At 36.9% G+C, this 21,222-nt stretch overlaps 1 protein-coding gene across 5 annotated transcripts in view; it reads left to right on the top strand.

Moving 5' to 3' along the window:
- The window catches only part of DGKH (diacylglycerol kinase eta), a 198,083-nt gene extending 179,280 nt beyond the window's left edge, over nucleotides 1–18,803 (top strand). For all 5 annotated transcript variants that reach the window (XM_007960238.3, XM_073013763.1, XM_007960243.3 and 2 more), the window contains one exon: nucleotides 5,041–18,803. In XM_007960238.3, coding sequence (XP_007958429.3) covers nucleotides 5,041–5,130 — 90 coding nt within the window. In that variant the 3' untranslated portion in view covers nucleotides 5,131–18,803. The remainder of the gene's footprint in view (nucleotides 1–5,040) is intronic.
- The last annotated feature ends 2,419 nt before the right edge of the window (nucleotides 18,804–21,222 follow it).

A 21,222-nucleotide genomic window follows, 5' to 3' on the forward strand; every position in this document is an offset into this window, starting at 1 on the left:
TATGAAAAAAAAGTTCAACATCAGTGATTATTAGAGAAATGCAAATCAAAACCACAATGAGATACTATCTCACACTAGTCAGAATGGCAATTATTAAAAAGTCAAGAAGCAACAGATGCTGGTGAGGCTGTGGAGAAATAGGAACGCTTTTACACTGTTGGTGGGAATGTAAATTAGTTCAATCATTACCAAAAACAGTGTGGCAATTCCTCAAAGACCTAGAACCAGAAATACCATTTGACCCAGCAATCCCATTACTGGGTATATACCCACAGGAATATAAATCATTCTGTTTTAAAGATACAGGCACACATATGTTCGTTGCAGCACTATTCACAATAGCAAAGACGTGGAATCAACCCAAATGCCCATCAATGGTAGACTGGATAGGCCGGGCACGGTAGCTTACGCCTGTAATCCCAGCACTTTGGGAGGCCAAGGCAGGTGGATCACGAGGTCAGGTGTTTGAGATCAGCCTGGGCAACATAGTGAAACCCTGTCTCTACTAAAAATAGAAAAAAAATTAGCCAGGCATGGTGGCGGGCACCTGTAATCCCAGGTACTTGGAAGGCTGAGGCAGGAGAATCGTTTGAACCTGGGAAGCGGAGGTTGCAGTGAGCCGAGATCATGCCATTGCACTCCAGCCCGGGCGACAGTGCAAGACTCTGTCCCCAAAAAAAAAAAATTGTAGACTGGAGCAAGAAAAAGTGGTATATATACACCGTGGAATACTATGCAGCCATAAAAAGGAACTGGATCATGTCCTTTGCAGGAACATGGATGAAGGTGGAAGTCATTATCCTCAGTAAACTAACGCAGGAACAGAAAACCAAACACCGCATGTTCTTATAAGTGGGAGCTCAACAATGAGAACACATAGATACAGGGAGGGGAACAACATACACTGGGGCCTGTTGGGGGTGCAGAGGGAGGGGAGAACATCAGGATAAATAACTAATGCATGTAGGGCTTACTGCCTAGGTGAAGGGTTGGTAGGTGCAGCAAACCACCATGGCACACTTTTACCTATGTGACAAACCTGCACATCCTGCACATGTATCCTGGAACTTTAAATTAATTTATAAAAAAGTATAGCTAGTAAGTTATTGTAACTCTTTGGAAAACATTCTTCTCATTTTATACCCAAATAGTAATTCTAAGTAGATTCTACCTTCCCCAAATAAGATTTAGTCTTGAGAATACAATGTATTTATGGCCTAAAATAAAATATTTAATATTTAAATATGTTTTGTAATTGGATACCTATGTTTTCACAAAGAGGTAAAGATATTTAAATATTCCACTCAAAAAATCTAAATGTGACTGTAAAGGTATGTACATTTCAAATTTAGGTAGCAAGCATCAGTATGGCCTAGCTTTTAAGCTTGATACTTTAGCAGATATTCAGTAAATGTGTAGTTGCCTTAGGACTAATTTTGGATGCCCTATGTCATAGGAGAAAATATTTTTCTGAGTCAGTTAAATATCTATGAAATATCTTGAAATTATCTCGTTTGACAATAGCACTGGCTATGAAAACAGTATTTTCCAGAAGGATTCATTACTGCTGAAGAACTCCAAGAGTTCTTTTTTTTTTTTTTTTTAAGAAATATTTTTTCCTTTTATTACATCAAAATTTGGGAAGTTCTCACCCTTTTTTAAAATTTATTAATTATTATTATTATTATACTTTAAGTTCTAGGGTACATGTGCATAACGTGCAGGTTTGTTACATATGTATACTTGTGCCATGTTGGTGTGCTGCACCCATCAACTCATCAGCACCCATCAACTCGTCATTTACATCAGGTATAACTCCCAATGCAGTCCCTCCCCCCTCCCCCCTCCCCATGATAGGCCCCAGTGTGTGATGTTCCCCTTCCTGAGTCCAAGTGATCTCATTGTTCAGTTCCCATCTATGAGTGAGAACATGCAGTGTTTGGTTTTCTGTTCTTGTGATAGTTTGCTAAGAATGATGGTTTCCAGCTGCATCCATGTCCCTACAAAGGACACAAACTCATCCTTTTTTATGGCTGCATAGTATTCCATGGTGTATATGTGCCACATTTTCTTAATCCAATCTGTCACTGATGGACATTTGGGTTGATTCCAAGTCTTTGCTATTGTGAATAGTGCCGCAATAAACATACGTGTGCATGTGTCTTTATAGCAGCATGATTTATAATCCTTTGGGTATATACCCAATAATGGGATGGCTGGGTCATATGGTACATCTAGTTCTAGATCTTTGAGGAATCACCATACTGTTTTCCATAATAGTTGAACTAGTTTACAATCCCACCAACAGTGTAAAAGTGTTCCTATTTCTCCACATCCTCTCCAGCACCTGTTGTTTCCTGACTTTTTAATGATTGCCATTCTAACTGGTGTGAGATGGTATCTCATTGTGGTGGTTTTCAGAGAATACTATAAACACCTCTACGCAAATAAACTAGAAAATCTAGAAGAAATGGATAATTTCCTGGACACTTACCCTCTCCCAAGACTAAACCAGGAAGAAGTTGAATCCCTGAATAGACCAATAGCAGGCTCTGAAATTGAGGCAATAATTAATAGCCTACCAACCAAAAAAAGTCCAGGACAAGATGGATTCACAGCTGAATTCTACCAGAGGTACAAGGAGGAGCTGGTACCATTCCTTCTGAAACTATTCCAATCAATAGAAAAAGAGGGAATCCTCCCTAACTCATTTTATGAGGCCAACATCATCCTGATACCAAAGCCTGGCAGAGACACAACAAAAAAAGAGAATTTTAGACCAATATCCCTGATGAACATCGATGCAAAAATCCTCAGTAAAATACTGGCAAACCGGATTCAGCAGCACATCAAAAAGCTTATCCACCATGATCAAGTGGGCTTCATCCCTGGGATGCAAGGCTGGTTCAACATTCGCAAATCAATAAACATAATCCAGCATATAAACAGAACCAAAGACAAGAACCACATCATTATCTCAATAGATGCAGAAAAGGCTTTTGACAAAATTCAACAGCCCTTCATGCTAAAAACGCTCAATAAATTCGGTATTGATGGAACGTACCTCAAAATCATAAGAGCTATTTATGACAAACCCACAGCCAATATACTGAATGGGCAAAAACTGGAAAAATTCCCTTTGAAAACTGGCACAAGACAGGGATGCCCTCTCTCACCACTCCTATTCAACATAGTGTTGGAAGTTCTGGCTAGGGCAATCAGGCAAGAGAAAGAAATCAAGGATATTCAGTTAGGAAAAGAAGAAGTCAAATTGTCCCTCTTTGCAGATGACATGATTGTATATTTAGAAAACTCCATTGTCTCAGCCCAAAATCTCCTTAAGCTGATAAGCAACTTCAGCAAAGTCTCAGGATACAAAATTAATGTGCAAAAATCACAAGCATTCTTATACATCAGTAACGACAAGCAGAGAGCCAAATCATGAATGAACTTCCATTCACAATCGCTTCAAAGAGAATAAAATATCTAGGAATCCAACTTACAAGGGATGTAAAGGACCTCTTCAAGGAGAACTACAAACCACTGCTCAGTGAAATAAAAGCGGACACAAACAAATGGAAGAACATACCATGCTCATGGATAGGAAGAATCAATATCATGAAAATGGCCATACTGCCCAAGGTTATTTATAGATTCAATGGCATCCCCATCAAGCTACCAATGAGTTTCTTCACAGAATTGGAAAAAACTGCTTTAAAGTTCATATGGAACCAAAAAAGAGCCCGCATCTCCAAGACAATCCAAGAGTTCTTAAAGGGTAAAGGGGAGAAAGAGAGAGACAATGACAGAAGACTTAAACCAGTTTGATCTATTTCGTTTAAAAGTTGAAAAATAAATAAATTACCAAACAGGGTGGATATTTGCATCTTTATCTTCTCAGACAAGTTACGTTATTTTATAACCCTGTTTTTTTTTAGGCCATTTTGCATTTTGGAAGTCATCTTTTTAATAATTTTCAAATATTTGATTTTTTTTTGAAGAAGAAGTTGTTTGTCTTCACATATTAGCAAACAGACTATGCCCTTTCACTTAAAGAAACTAGGATTTGGAGGCTGTAACTCTTTGCTTTAGTTTTTCAGAGAGTGAATAACTAGCGGTTATTCACCCTTGGTTAGGTTTAATTTATTCCTGCAACAAATATTTGCAAAGTACTTGCTGTGCACACTCTGCAGTCATCATCTATTTCTGAAAGTTAAATATTGAATTCTTGGCACTTATAGGAAGAAGTTTCTTTAAGAAACAAGAATAATAATTTTGAGAGAAAAGAGCCAATAGTGTTTTGAGGGAAAGCATCAACTAACAGATAATTATGTTTAAGTAATTTTTTACACACATACATTACAAAGTATAAAGACTGTTTGAATTAAATATTCCTCTCAAATCAAAGACTTGTAATGCAACTGCAAATGCATATAGAGTCCAAATTTATTTAGCAGGTACTGGTATCTTTCTCTAGAAGTAGGTCTCACTTTTAAATTTATTATTTTAGCGCAAGAAATGTTGCCTTAGGACTACTTGTGGGTGCCCTGTTGTCCCACATCATTTTTTTCTCAGAGATCCCAAAAGAGCCTTTCTAAGAGGACAGAGAGAAGAGAGAGTAGGGAAAAGAAAGAGGGGGCGGGAGGGGGGGTAGAGAGAGAGAGAGAAGAAAGGAAAGAAAAGAAGAAAGAAAATTTAGGTTTTGACTCTTGAAGTCAAAAGCCACTGTAATTATGAGAATGTCATAGTTAAGAGTTTATGTAGAATGTGATTTTTTTTTGTACCAGTTGGGAATTCTTCAGTGTCAGGTTATTTTTGTTTTATGAACTTATTTTTCTAGCTTTCACTTCCTGAATCACTGAATATAAACTAAAATGAATGAACTGAATGCTAATTGTGTTTCTTACTGGTTAAATATTTAATCCCCGGTTTTCTATTATCAATACACTTTTTTCTTTTCTTTCATTTTTAAAAATTTTCTTTCTGCCTTTTTTCTTTCATTTTTAATTATTTCTACCTTTTTCTGTTCTTTTATTTTAGGACCTGGGGATACCGAAGGTGGGTCATGTGAAGCGAATTCTCCAGGGAATTAAAGAGCTTGGAAGGAACACTCCACCATCAGAGGTGTAATCATATTAGTGCTATTCTTTGGAAGAGAAGTTATTGCCACTTAATACAAAGTCTTCGGAAGCAAGTGGTGGTTCTTGTAGTTTTCTGCGTAGATAAGTAAGCACCACTGAAGCACCTCTATGGCTTGATATTTTGCTGTGGGTGAAATTTTGATTTGAGGTATTACAAAATATTTTTGTGCCAAAAAATACATTCCACAAAGCCATTTTCTTTCTGTGCAAACCTGACATGTTCAAATATAGTCACAATAGTAATAAGGTAGGAGGAATCTGAGATGATTGCATTGTCCTAAAGGTGGAATTGCAAAATGTTTACTTTCCATAGATCTGGTCTGATGGGATGTTCCTGCTGTGCAACTGCATAACAATATGTGGTTAAAACTTCCTGGGTTTCATTATTGGAGGCATTGGCCATTTTCTTAAAATCGTAGGTTAGGAGACTAAAATATAAATTAAGTTGTGTTTTGAATGTAGGTTGGTATCACCTCCAATTCCTAGTGCTTAGTGGTCAAGAATATGTTGAAAACCTGCCCAATACTATGAATGAATGCAAATCTTAATGCACGATGTTCCTGCCTGAAATGTCTTTCTTTTTCTTGCATGTCACATCTAATATTGTAACACTTTAAATAGCTTTCATGTCAATTTTAATGTTAATGGGATTTAATTTATTACTAAAGTATATTTTTGTTGGCTAAGGGCACTGCACTTTTCTGTTTTTTAATGTGGAATTTTGCGTATTCTGTACTTAAGACTTTGTGAATGTGTGTCTGTGCCATAATCAACAAATGATATACATTGTATGCACGTCAATTTTATTTCAATCTATCATAAGCAGTAGGCGTGCACGTTAAGAAAATTCTCTGGGTATTTTCATAAAATTACCTGCTCCCTTACCTGACAAAACTTGTTACAGCTTTCCAAACTAAAATGTCCACATTTCATTTCTAATTTTTAATTTCAATTTAATAATTATTTAATATTCTGTTTGAATTTATGATACAGTGAAGTGTTGATATCCAGGAATTCCCTAAGGTCCCAACCGAGATTTATATACTGACAGATTACCCAGACTCACCCACTCTCTATAGTGGCTTCTGACACAAACTTTCCAACAGAAGAGATTTAAATTTTTTCTTAAGGGCTTTATGTTATTGTTATTATTATCTCACTTAATTCTTAATTCCTGTCAGGTGGATATTATTTTCCTTTTTCTAAACCACTCTACTTCAGTGTAGCTTATTAGAAGTCAACATTACACTGGTCAAATCTTTGAAAGCCAAAGGCATACATATCAAAAAGTCACAAAAATATCCTTAAATAAGCTTTCTTTAGCCATTATATACCACAACATTAATTATAATATTTTAAAATATTGTATATAAGAGAAATAAACAGGGTACTGACTCAGTGGTGATAATTTTTATGAAGCAGCCTGCTAGGTTCTTAATAGATATATGCACACACAGATATATACATATACACATATATGTGTGTGTATATATACACACACATATACATTTATATGTGTATATATACCTACATACATATAATCTTGTGATATAGCATCACTGATAATTTTCTAGACAATTATTTCCCAGTGTTTAAAGAGAAATACTAATAGGCGAGCATTTAAAATGAACTGTTGTCAGGCATATTATTTAATTATATCAAAGGAGTTTAACTGTTTGACACTTTACTCTTGTTTATAACTTGGGTATTTAACTGCTAGTAAAAATCACAAAATTTTGATGTCTTTAGAATAAATGACCCTGAGGGATTCCTGACCAAGTATGTCTGACTATATATTTTACCTAAGTTGTAAATAAATGGAAATTTTCCAAAGACAGTTATATCAAGTAGTTTAAAAAGAGTCATGAGGCTGGGCGTTGTGGCTCATGCATGTAATCCCACCACTTTGGGAGGCTGAAGTGGGTAGATCACCTGAGGTCAGGAGTTCAAGACCAGCCTGACCAGTATAGTGAAACCCCATCTCTACTGAAAATATAAAACATAGCCGGGTGTGGTGGTGGGCACCTGTAATCCCAGCTACTCAGGAGGCTGAGGCAGGAGAATTGCTTGAACCCAGGAGATGGAGGTTGCAGTAAGCTGAGATCATACCACTGCTCTCTAGCCTGGGTGACAGAGCAAGACTCCATCTCAAAAAAAAAATAGTCATGAATTACTCAATTATTCTAATTGTATCTGCACTTATGAAGTCAGAGGTCTCCTTTTTCAGCCCCTCTGATAGTCCCACCTAAGTGCTGTTCTGTAAACACTTTCCTGTGCAACCTAACAGAGGTACCAGGTTCCCAGAACTCTCTGACATTGCAGATCTCTGTCCATCTCTACTAAAAAAATGAAAAGTGAGGGCAAGAAGGGGAAGAACTCTAGCATAAAGAATGTATTAATATAAATAGCTATATTGATTTTCACCCCTCATCCCCCTTTGCTAATAGAAAAGAGTCTAGCTTATGACGTGTCCCAAATTTAAGAGTGTGATGTGAAGGATTGAATTTTGTTGGTTGGTTTGGTTGTCTTTTCACTCGCAGGTAACATCTTTTGTATATGCTGTAAAGTCTCAGTTAATGGAATCCTACAGTGCATTTCTGGCCGGCTCAGTTGGTAGAGCCTGAGTCTCTTAATGGAATCCTTAATTAGCCAGAATTTTCCTGCAAATGGCTTTGGATGGGGGAAATTCTATAAAATGACAATTTGGATGTACTTTTTGTTAAATGAGAGCAATTTTCTCTATATGCTTTGTCTCTGCATGGCTGTGCAGGGCCCAAATGACTTCACTGACACCTGTTTCCAGGAGGGGGTCTTCAGAGCCTCCTTAGGCCCCTGTCAATATCATAAATAATTCCTCTTCTTGTAGTAGATGCGATTACCAAAAAAAAAAAGTAGGAAAGAGCTTCTCCATGGGATCGGATCACAGCTTTGGGGAGTGGGATGGGGCCTCTGTGCTTTGATCCATGCATGAGCTGGGGTCAGAAGTTCCCACCTGCACCTGACTGCAGTGACTGTAATGGCTGGAATTGTCAGCTCTTCTCCCGGATAGGCTCTCCTTCACCTGGAGGATGGGGGCTGGTGGGAGGTCAGGGAAGGGGAGGGCATCAGCCAGAATATATTTTCTTTCAGTTCCATTTCCTGAGGAAGAACTTGCTTTTAAAGGAGGTAAAGGGACAGAATCAGACCTAAATAAAATTCCTGAGTATGCAGTATTTCTCTTTAGGGTCTCTTCACCTCCCTTTCTGAGTTTCTTTCCTACATTCTGGCTCTTCATTTTCACAATGCCCAATGCAGTCATGGTTGCTGAAATTCTCACTGCTTTCTGCTTTCCTTTCCCCATCAATTAATCCACTACAAAATGACCCCTTTCATTTCTCACTTAAGCATACATGGTGGGTCATTTAAGTGTTAGGAAGAAAACAATTTAAAGACACTAATTTTACAGCTTGCATTGTATAAAAGGATACTTGCTAGATAATCTAAATGAATTGATGGATTAGATCATTTGGGACTGTGATGTATATTGTTGTTACTGACAAGAAATGACCCATGAATATCTAGATCTATCCTGTCTGATATTGTAGCTACATGTGGCTATCTAAATTTAAATGGAATTTCATTAAGCCAGGCACAGTTTGTGCCAGTAATCCTGATGACTCAGGAGGCTGAGGCGGGAGGATGGCTTGAGGCCAGGAGTTTGAGACCAGACTGGGCAACATAGTGAGACCCTGTCTCTGAAAAAAAAATTTTTTTTAACTAGCTAGGCATGGTGGCATGTGCCTGTAGTCCCAGCTACTCTGAAGGCTGAGGTGGGAGGATTGCTTGAGCCCAGGAGTTCAAGGCTGCAGTGAGCCATGGTCATGCTACTGCCCTCCAGCCTGGGCAGCAGAGCAAGACCCCTACTCTTTAAAAAAATTAAGCTAATTAGAAATTCCATTTCTCAGTTGCACCAACTACATTTCAGGTGTTCAGTAACCACAGTGGACAGTACAGATGTAGAAAATTTCCATCACTGCAGAAATTCTATTGGACAGCTCTGGTGTAGATCATTGCTACTCAAAATGTGATCCATGGGGCAGCAGCCTGGGAGCTTACAGAAATGCAGAATTCCAGGTCCACTTCAGATCTACTGAATCAAAGTCTTCCTTTAGCAAAATTTCTCAAATGATTAGCACTGGCCTACATCCATTTTATCCATCCTTAGCTCTAAGGGACATGAGGTCCAAGGGCTTCAAAAGGTCTCTGGAATAGCTTGTTTCTTCATCCACTGTTTCCTATTCATTCTTCAGCTAATCCCAGCAATGAGATGAAACTCATTCATCATCCTTGGTGAGTTTTCTTCTCAATCCTTATTCCTTATTCTGGTTCTAGGTGAGCCCTCCCTACCAGTGGTTGTATTTTGGTAGCCAAAGTGGGACACAGGAGATTGGCGGACCAACACAGCTGGCCTTTCTCTAGCCCTCCCTCCACCACTAAGTCACTAACAATCCACGTTTGCTCAGTTTGTTGAAATGTGGCATGTTCATTTGTTCACAACGTAATCACAGGGAACATTTCAGAAAAATACTTACTGAGATAAGTTAAAACCATGTTAGTCTCCTACAACTTGTACATTTTCATGTTCTCTTATCAGTAGATTGTTGTTGTTGACATAGCCCATGCATGAGGACGCATAGCAGCACACACACAGTGAATGAACTGTTAGGCATGCAAAAAAATAAAGAAAAAGGAATGAACCAAAATGATTCCAAGTAAAGTGAATGTCATTTAAGCCCTGTAAAAAGGCTTGCTTTGCTAGATTTAGATCTGTGTTCCTTATGCTCACTTATCTTGATGGTCACATGGTTAGTAATTCCTTAAAATAGTGCCTGAAAAACAATATTTCATATTCTTGACCCCCAAATAACAATTTATTTAATTCTATAATAAGATTTTTCCCAATGAGACTTATTGTCAGGAATCCTTCGTTTAGTAACTTTTACATATTGATATAATGTACCAAACAAAACACAATTGCCTAGAGATGCTTTAGCTAATTTTTATTAATAATGAGGACAATATTTTTGTCTTCATGGAACTTATTTTTAGCAGGAATCAAGGAAGAAAATATTCATGCAGAGCTATAACTTAGAAAGTTATAGGGGCTGCCACTTTTCAGCACTTCTAAAGTAAAACATCTTTTATCTCCAACTGGGCTGTCAACCTAGTGGACTTTCATGCTCTACGGAGATGAATTCTTTAAGGATATAGCCCTTAATTAAGCTATAAGAACAATGCATCTCTTGACCCTGACATCTAGGATCTCTCCCGTCCGCCCCCTCTATGCCCCACTCCAACTAACTCATCCTGCGTCTCAGATGTAAGTTGGGTAAGACAGTGGATTTGAAGTTTGATAATACAAATGGCAGTTTTAAAACACCAAATTCTTTACATCAGCTGAAATGAAGAGTGAGAAGTGAAAATGCCTCCACTAGTAATTGTTAGCCAATAGAGTAGCCTCCCAGAGCAGTCCCCACAGCACGTGGTTACCATGGGTTTCTCTCCTCTCACTGCCTGCCCCAGTGCCATGATGCTTGGGGCTTGTCTCTTCTATGGCATCCCCTGATTGACTTTTGTATAGCAATCTCTGTGTCAAGTCAGTAATATGATGCCTTTGTAATAGGAGGCCTTCCTAAAGAAGTAACTGCAATTTTTAAAATGTGATGATTATTGGTTTTTATAATACACAAAGTGTTAATTGTTTCTTATCTTATTTTCTCTTTATTATTTTTTTCCAAGTTTTGTTTGGAGATATTTATGTTAGAAGAAAAACTATGAAGTTTTATCATTGTAGAGAACAGAGATCAAAGACAGCTGGACTGTACCTATTTGTATAATTATTTCTGACATTTTTAGGAAAAGAAGTTTAACAGGGTAACTCAGACTGAGACTGTTAAACTCTGTTCATGATAAACTCCATGTTACATAATATAGGTGAACAGATTAATTCCCTCCATGTAACTAAGATATTCTATTTACATTATTTATATATTCTCTTAGTTGTTTATGTACTTCCAAGTTTTGGAAAAATGAAAACCAAGCTACTACTTAAAAGTTACTAAAAACTTCACATAAAATATTTCATTTTAGCTACAAGTTATTCATTGCATAGGATTTTATAAATAGTCTGGGTATTTCATAGGAACTACATTTCAAAAGTAAATCAACCAAACCTAAAAAAAAGGGTTACTTTTAAAATGCATTAAAATAAAGAAGTTTCATACTCAGTTGATAATGCCATTAAGGTAGGATAATGCAGTTATATATACAAACTAAAAAGGAAAAAGAATATATTTTGTGGTCCTTAATGTTTGATTGCACTATTGTGTCCCACAGCTTAGCCATATCTATTTCTGTATACCAAGTATTAAGCTGATATGTAGCTAAATATTTCTTACAGTTCTGGTAACTGGTAACTAGTGCTGTGAAAGGTTTTGGTATTGTAACATTCCCAGTTTTGTGAGTTATATATTGTATATTGAAGATGACTAGTAAATTCAAGTAATATATTTATCTAGAGCTGGGAAAATATAATTATTTTCAAATCTTCAAGTAAATTGTATCGAATGTTTTTCTTCCTCTTAAGTGAGATAAGTCTCACTTTTATGTTAAAATGTGTATTTATACAACAGGTTTCTCCTTTTGCTGTTATTAATTTTCATATTAAAATTTTTCTTATCTTTTTATATCAAAATAATTATGCTGGCTATTCAAACTGCCAAGATGTATTTTAGTTTGCAGGATTTTTGGCAGACAAAATATTTAATAACAAATATAAAAGCTTTGTATATTTTGTGGCATTAGGGACAAGAATTTTACCTTTGAATTCCTCTATGTGAGGCAGTGCTGGTATCAGCAAAGTCAGTAACAGACAGTATTACTTGTAATCATCAGAAGGTTTTCACAAGTTGTATAAATCGGTGCATTTATTTATTATATTGTGAAATTTAATCTTATCTGAAATACATATTCTAGCTCTTTTCCTTTTTACTGCTGTTGCTTAGAGTGTATAGTTCTGTTGATGATTTACTTATGCACTTGAAGTACTCATTTCTGTCAAACAGATGCCCAACTATTTTCCTTTTAAAAAACTGTATTCTTTACCATCATAGATAGCGGAATAGTAATAGACACCTTGTTAAAAAAAAATAAGTTTCATGTTTAAAATAAATATTTTTAAAAAATATAAAGCCTAAATGAAATCACCAATATTAAGGATTTAATGTAGCCAAGGGATTCAGTGTGTTATATTTTGCCAATATGTATTTTATCTTCATGTCACAACTTATTTTCTGTAGCTAATTATCAGTTTTAGTTCAAAAAAGATCTTAGTGATTGTACTGCCAATATGACATTCAAATGAACGTTAGGAATCTTGAACCCCAGCCAAGTGCCGTGGCTCAGGCTTGTAATCCCAGCACTTTGGAAAGCTGAGGGAGGTAGATCACCTGAGGTCAGGAGTTTGAGACCAGCCTGGCCAACAGAATACAAAAATTAGCCAGGCGTGGTGGTGGGTGCCTGTAATCCCAGCTACTCAGGAGGCTGAGGAAGGAGAATCGCTTGAACCCAGGAGGTGGAGGTTGCATTGAGTCAAGATCTCGCCACTGTACTCCAGCCTGAGCGACAGAGCGAGACTCTGTCTTGGGGAAGAAAAAGAATTTTGAACCCTTCAAAATATCACATATCTAGCAGTTCTTGGTTCCAGGGTGGATATTTTTAACATACGTTTGCATTTGGTTCTGGGATAGTAACCATTATGGATAATTGTTTCTGTCTAGTCAGTGAGACTTTAATTGTTTGAATTATTTCTACTTAAAATTACTCTTAGTTTAACTGTTTAAAAAACTAAAAATTTAAAACATAATGGCACAACATACCACACAGAATAAAACACATGTTTTCAAGGAAGGAAAAAAATACCTGTTTTGATTTATTGTGAAGCATGGGTTTACCAAAGAAAATTGCTTTAATAAGCCCTAACTTTGTTTTCTTCTCTGTTACAGTGTTAGCAGTTGATGTATTGTGTGCTATTTAAGAACCCATAGGAGACTAATAATTAATTTACTCTAATTTTAAAGGCAAAGAGTTTTATATTAATTTTACTGTTGCACAAGCAGTTACTGGAGGTGAGGAAAAAAGAAAACCGGTGAGAGAAATTACATGGAAATTACAGGAAAAAGGAACTTGAGTTGGTAATTTTTGGCAAAGATTTGGGAACAAATAGTTTGAACATAGATATCTTTCACCTTATATGATAGAAACACAAAGCAGACGTGAGCTATATAGTGTGTTGAGCACACACCCACAAAACAAAAAATACCACACTGATGAAGTCCGAGACTGTATCTAGATCTTAGCATAACTAGTGAATTCAGGAAGCACATCCTACCGTTGAAATTTAGAAGTCAGTAAGAAGGTAGTTCAGATCATCTAATCATTCAGGACATTTGATGGAGTCCACACAAGGGTTTGTGATATGCGGCAAGTATCTGTGCTTTCTCATCTCAGTGATTAACGTCTGGAGAACTAATCAGACACGCTTAGCTGGTTCTATAGAAAAACACCAGTAAATGTGGATCAGACCATACCCTGCAGACCAAGGAGATTTTCTTAAACTTGCTAAGCCTTGAAATGTATTAGCAATGACAATTGCTAAATGGGTTTTTTCCTTTCACTGAAACAACAAAACAATTATTAAAATTCACAATACCTAGAGATGGGAATATGGTTTAGGTTTATCAAGTTCTGTAACTGATGGCATTGGCTCATTGTGTCCTCTCTACAGGTTATGTTTTGGTGACTTGGTGTTCCCAGTTAGAAATGGCACACAATATTATCAGCTGTTAGTACTTGGTAACGTTTCTTTTACAAAAGGAATTATATAAGTATGAATCACACCTAATTTTACAATTTCTTTCCCACTGTCATTTTAGATATAAATAAAGGCTTCCCAGACTATAGCACGGAAATTAGAAGTTCAAATTGATATCCCTGATGTTCAATTTAAAAATGAAAGTAAAGTTAAAATTAATAGCATTTGTACCAGAGTAGATTATGAGTATTTTCCTCTGTTGTATTACATATTCATATTAATCATTTTAGGATAGGCCAAAGCTCACTTCTAATATCTTCAAAAATTTTTCTATACTTAAGCCAAACAACGTTATAGATGTGAATATATTTTTTAAGTTAAATCCTTCATATCTTTTCTTAGTTTAACTCCCCAAAGAGGAAAATGTCTCTTTAAACCAGTAGTTAAAAAGATGGAGTATGTGATATTCCTTTCTCTGTACTGAGTTCTGAATGTTTGATGCAGAGCATGGATCCCTGACTGCGTTCTCTGACTGTGGAATGGCATTCTTTCATGCAAAGTACTTTCCAAACTTCCCATAAAGAAACTCAACTAGAGATTGTCTTTATTAATTAATGGAACTCTGGGTATGACTAAGGGAATTAAATTAGAAAGTAGAATAACCTAGTTAAAATCATTATATTAGTTATACATGAGAGTGAGGGAACGATGGCTTGATCTTTACATGACATTTGAATTCCTTCACTATCTGATTCTTGACCTAAAGGTTTCTTTGCTAAATCTAGTATTTATTATAGTATAATATGATAATTTGGAGTTCCTGTTGCATCTCACTGCCCCAAAAATGTTGGAATGCCATATGATACGGGGAAAAGATTGGAGTTCATCCCCATGAAATTTTGATTTGTCTTAATGACGCAACTTAATTTTCATGATGATAGATCCCTAAATGATTAATCCAGAATGATTTGGTACAGTGACTGGAAGAAATTGTTTTTCTGGGAATTTGCTTCCCATAATGACCTGACATACAGGTGACCTCAGTATAATTGAAATTAATTATAATTTTAATTAGAACATGCTCTGTTTACAGATTATAATTGTGCAGCACTTTAAAAAATATATACATAATTATGAGAATGAGAGAATTACAAACTTGAACAGTTCTTTTGTTTTCTCTCCTTTTACTTGAAAAGCTTTCAGAAAGCTTTTGAAAGATGACACAGTTTTCATAGCAACACTATGCAAATTAGGTTCTTTTGCCAAGAAACTCATAAACTAGAGTATGGAATAACACAAATGCTTAATCTTAATCTTGGCTTTGGATTTTGTAAGCAAAAGCATTTTCTGTATCAATTTTTTTTCAGTATTTATGCAGTTGCATGTTTCATTTTTTGGTTATGTCAAAAGCTGAATTCTCATTTTATGCTGTGTTTCTCATTAGTTTCAGTAAAGTGTTGATTTCATTGCTGCCTTTCAGGCCTTCATCATACAAACCCTCACCATTTTTCACTCCTTTGCTTTTGCCATAGGTTTTTTGTTTTTTTTTTTTTTTTTTTTTTTTTTTTTCCAACAACTAGTTTTTCTGCTTTGACTCTTTCCCACCAGAGTGGTCTCTCTAAAACAAATTTGCTAAAAGTTCTTAAGTAGGCTCTCTTTTCTATAAATTACACAATAGCAAGAGGTCCTAAGTAAGAGGACCTATGACCTTGCTTCTTTCTTTTTAGTATCCTCACCAACCTTCCCTCTGTTGACTTTTGTAATCCAGGAATTTGGAACTACTTATAATTTAGTGCCTTGGCATAATCCCGTGCCATAGATGAACATGTTCAAGACTCAGTTCAAATTTAACTTTCTGTGAAGCCCTACCTGACTTCCCTAGGCAGATATTTCTTCCATGCCTATAGTAGATTGAAACTTTTTCTGTTAAAATAACATAACATTTCAATTACACACACACACACACACACACACACACCTGTCTCCTCCACTGAATTTCTCTCTTCCCATTTGTATTCTCAGTGTCTAGCTACACATAGTAGGACTTTGATAAACATTTTTGAATGAAGGTAATATAAAACCCAAACTTCTCTGTATTTGTGTACTTTCACAAACAAAGGCTTACAATTCCACGTGAAACTCCACATGAGGTAAGTGTGCATTCATGAGCATGTGTGCACTCCGGGCAAACCAACAGAAGATAAACAGCAAGGAAGAGCAGTTGTTTTGTGAAAAATAATCATCTGTTAGCTGTAAATCCAAAATATTGGCAAATCTGAATTCTTGTTTCTCAAAATGAGGCTTCTGAAATTTTCACATAACTGCCAAACTCTTATTTGTAATTTGTTAATATGCCCTAAAGATCATCTTTCTCTTTTGTAGACATTTAGTGTATACAGTCCACATAAATACATATACTGATTCCCTACAGACAATAATGAGACTTAAGAAAGAATCAAAAGCAATAGTGATGGTGGGATTTTTAAATAATATTCAGCTGGGGGGAAATAGACTGAGTTTGTGTGATTTCAGGTTATTTAGAGTTACTATTTTAATGTAAACGTAAGAAGGCTTGTGACTATTATCACCCTCTATAGAATATAAAGACTTAAAAAAAAAAAACTACTACCTATGGGCCTGTTTTTCTTTGGGATTAGATAAAGCCTTTCTACCATATCACCAAATACTCATAAAGGCTAACAGAAAGCTTTTCCAAGTTAATAATTTCTAAAATTAAATATCAGGGCTGGGCACGGTGGCTCACGCCTGTAATCCCAGCACTTTGGGAGGCCGAAGCAGGTGGATTACCTGAGGTCAGGAGTTCGAGACCAGTCAATATGGTGAAACCTCGTCTCTGCTAAAAATACAAAAACTAACCAGGCATGGCGAGGCACACCTGTAATCCCAGCTACTCGGAAGGCTGAGGCAGGAGAATCGCTTGAACCCAGGAGGTGGAGGTTGCAGTGAGCTGCGATCGCACCACTGCACTCCAGCCTGGGCAACAGAACGACATTCTGTCTCAAAAACAAACAAAAAAAAATTTAGTTAAAATGTTTGTAATTAACTGAAATGCCCTGTTCCTTCATTCACTTGATAGACTTTTCTACCTGCTGTATACTTGACACTCAGTTAGATTCCGGGGATACAAATAAAGTAAGACAGCTCCTGTCTGGTAGAGTCCAAGTTTGTTTTCACAGTTATTTTTCCACCATCTGTTTAAGATATTAGGAGAACTATTATAAACCAAGTGTTTTTTTCAGGTTACTTCAGGGGAGTCTCCTTCCACCCAAAAAAACTAACCAAATTATTTTATCATAAAGAGGTAATCCCATTTTTATGTCTACAATTTTTATATTTTTGTGTCAGCCACCAATAATTTTGACTGTTTTGTAAAGTACATATTTCATCAATCCTCTTTCCACAGCCATACATGTGATCCCAGTGACTGATAGATCTGTAGAATGTGAAGTCACATTTAAAGTTGATTTTAGGAAGGCATATAACCCTATTGATCACACACACACCAAAATATATAAGAGTTGTGCATGGTAAACCCACAGTAGAAGGGAAAAGGTAATGCTTTCTGGTATACTTCAGAGGCTCCATTTGAAGATGTAGGTTGATGTTTCCTTGATTATTTTGAATGAGGAGTAGACGGTAATAATGTTTAACAGGTAGCATACGTATCTAAGCATATAGTAAATATTACTAGTACTTGTCTGCCATGTGGCACTAATATATAGGTGAAACAAAAATATTTTTAGTTATAAGAAATTCTGTAGATATTTATGGATGGTTAGGCAATAGAATTCCTTAATGAGAAGGAAAAAGCTGTATCTTTATTGTCAGTAAGTATGGAAAAAGCCTACTTGTATGTATATTCACAGTTTGATAAGCATGTTTTGAAGTCATTGTTTCCCATCAATATTAAGTATCATCCATTTCTTATGTTCTCTAGCAAAAGAAAATTCTTAATGCGATACAGCTTTACTCTTTGTTCGACTTTGTACAAGGTCCACAAAAGGAGGAGGCTCAAAAGATTGGACACTTTACCCTGACATTCAGCACATTCATTTTATCTTTCGATAAAGATAACCAGAAATCATTTGCCTCCTGTTTATCATCATGCTGAAAACACAACAGTATAGTTCCTTTCGTCCCTTACATTGGAAAAGGTATTTTAAATTTAGCCTTGCTGTATTATTTATGGTTAGGAATTTACTACATTTTGGTAGTCTGTTTTGAAACTAAGCACTTGGGTCTGAAAGATGCAGATAATATCTATTTATTACACAGTGGGCTCTGTTTGCTGCAGAAAAGAGTGAAACTTTCAACTGCTTAGCACACTTGCCAGTGAAATATACCTGACAGAGCAGAGGTTATAACTTTGGCTCTAATTACTTTTAATAATGGTAAGACAACGTGAGTTTTGTTTGTTTACATGCTGTTTACAATGGCATAATTTTTAAAATATATACAATTGATATATTTATTGTCTACTATTTTAAAGATGTTTTATGTGTTTTCACCTTTGGAATATATTGTTACATTTCCTTGTACAGATAATTTGGGTGGCTTTGTTAATGTAGCTAGTAATTTTTATGACTACTAAGTGACCAGTTTTCGGTGCCTTTTATTGTGGGATGCATGATTATGTATTTATTGTACGGAAGTCACTGATGTGTGTATTTTTGTACTTTGCCGAAAGTAATGGTTGATCCTGATGTACGTGATGATGAAAGACATCTTTCCCAAAGGGCACTGCCTTGAGATCGTCCTTCTCAAATAAAAAGAATGCATTTGAAGAAAAGTATGAAGTCTGTGTTTTTTCTGGTGGGAAATCTTTTTTAAAATTAAACTTTTAATTTTGAGATAATTGTAGATCCACATGCAGTTGTAAAAAATAATACAGAGAGAGCTTGTGTACCCTTTACCCATTTCCCCCCCAAAGGTAACATCTTGCAAACCTGTAGTACAGTATCACAACCAGGACACTGAGATGCATAAGGTTGCAATGCTGAACAGTTCTATCATCACAAGGACCCGAAATACACCCTTATGTTTCCCTTTTATAGGCACACCTACTTGCCTCTTGCCCTCACATGCTTCTTAACCCCGGGCAACCACGTCTATACTTTTATCATTTCAAGAATATTACATTAATGGAGTCATACAGTATGTGATTTTTTTTTCACTCCAGAATAATTCCCTGGAGATTCATCTAAATCGTGTGTATTGCTAGTTCATTTCTTCTTATTGCTGAGTAGTCTTGGGTCTGGTGAAGGCATTCTTGATCGTAAGAACATAATTTGGTTTATGTTTATAGTAATGATTCCTTAAAGTTCACCTTCCCCAAAAAACCATTCGTTAAAAGCCCAGTGCGTGACAAGTGTTGTCTCTGGTGGTAATGATCTGTGAATAGCCCTTTAAAATCACTGTCTGGTGAGGAAGAAAGAGTATTGTAACACAGAGTGTTACACGCAGTGATAAAATATGCCACCAAGTAGAGGGGAGGACAAAGAAAGGGTGGTGGTAGAGAAAGTTCAGGGGCACCTTCGGATAGGGGACATTAAGTCGAATCTTACATCAGTTAGCCAGGTGAAGTACGTGTGTGAGAAAGGCAGAAAGGACAGTGCAAGTAAAGACAGGCAAGCAGCATGGAGGGTTAAACATGCTGTTGCTGAAACATAAGGGAGAGACAGAAGATGAAACTGGAGTAGGCGAGGGCGGAACTAAGCAACTGGGTTTGAGCCCTGGCCAAATCCGTGACCTCTGTTGGTAGGATTGACGTGAAGAGAGCAGAGGACAAAGAGATCAGTTAGAGGTTATGAAAGAAGTTTGGGTGAGGAATCGCAAGGGACTTCTTTAGTGCAGTTTTTGTGGAAATGGAAAGGAGGGAACAGATCTCAGAAATACTCGTGTAAATGGCCTGCACTTGAGATTGGCTGTGGATGGGTGAGGAGGAGAGAAGAAGCAACAAATCCCAGGTTTCTAATGACTGAAGAGGGAAGCATGAAATTCAAGTTCAGACTCAGCCATCATGGTTTTCAAGGTGACTGTCTATGGGATACATCGTGTTGGAGAGAGGTATGGGAGGGAAATACAGATCTGAGAGTCATTGCCATATGGGCTGAAGCCTTTAGAGAAGATGAAGTTATCCAGAAAGATCCTTAGGAACTTAGAAAGAGAGCCCCCACAGAACTGGGATTCAGACCTCTGAGAAGGGGGCGCTCTCCCGATGGTGGTTCTAGGAATGCTAGAGGAAGAAGCCGAAGAATGAATGAAGCCAGCTGCCTCTGCCAGGGTGAGAACCAGTGCCCCTGGGACACCGGCAGCAACAGTGACCAAAACAGGAAGGGCAAGTCCTCTTTCCTTCTGCAGGAAAGCAGCTGGCAAAGCAGCAGTGCCGATCGCAGAGCCCAATGCCAGCATCACTGAGCAGAGTGTCAGGTATGTATCTAGCACTGAGAAACAATAATCCAGTAGGTTGGCACTAAGTCTAACAAGGCACTCTTAAGAACAACATACACAATCTTACCACCTTCAGAGGAAAGTGGAGCAAGAAGCTGACCCAGAAGGAATGCTTGAGGGACTGGAGGATTCTTGACTTGGAAAAGAGAACATCCAGGGGCAGGGATTGGGGATAGAGGTGGGAAGCGAAGTTGGACCTAAGAACTGCCTTCAGATATCTGAGTGACTGTCATGGAGAAGTGGGCTTGCATTAATTCCAAATGAGACAAGCAAGTGAAATTGACAACAAAAACTGATATCTAAAGATGTACTGGATTATCTCCTAAAATGAGATCTCCTTTGATAGAGAGGTTCAGACAGAGGCTACCAACCCTTGATGGTTGACCCTTGAGAATGTGAATTCCATGAGGGAAAGGATTTTTTTCATGACTCTATCCCAATGCAAGGAATAGAGCTTAGTGTGTGGTATGTGCATATTATCTATTTGTTGAATAAATCAGAAGTAATTTAAGCATCAGATCAGAGGACCAGATCATCCTGAGGTCTCTTTCAACTATAGATTGAATGCAATTGATCATATGTAAAGGCAAAATATGCAGAGTCCTAACCAAATTAGGAAATAAATGAACCAGAATTTAAACTCCAAGTAAGTTGGTTATCCAGCATCATCCTTTTAAAAGCAGGTCACTACTAACCAATGCCCTTTTTTTTTTTTTTTTTTTTTTGAGACCAAGTCTCATTCTGTTGCCCAGGCTGGAG

The sequence above is a fragment of the Chlorocebus sabaeus genome, chromosome 3, assembly GCF_047675955.1.
Source record: "Chlorocebus sabaeus isolate Y175 chromosome 3, mChlSab1.0.hap1, whole genome shotgun sequence".
Classification (NCBI taxonomy): Eukaryota; Metazoa; Chordata; class Mammalia; order Primates; family Cercopithecidae; genus Chlorocebus; species Chlorocebus sabaeus.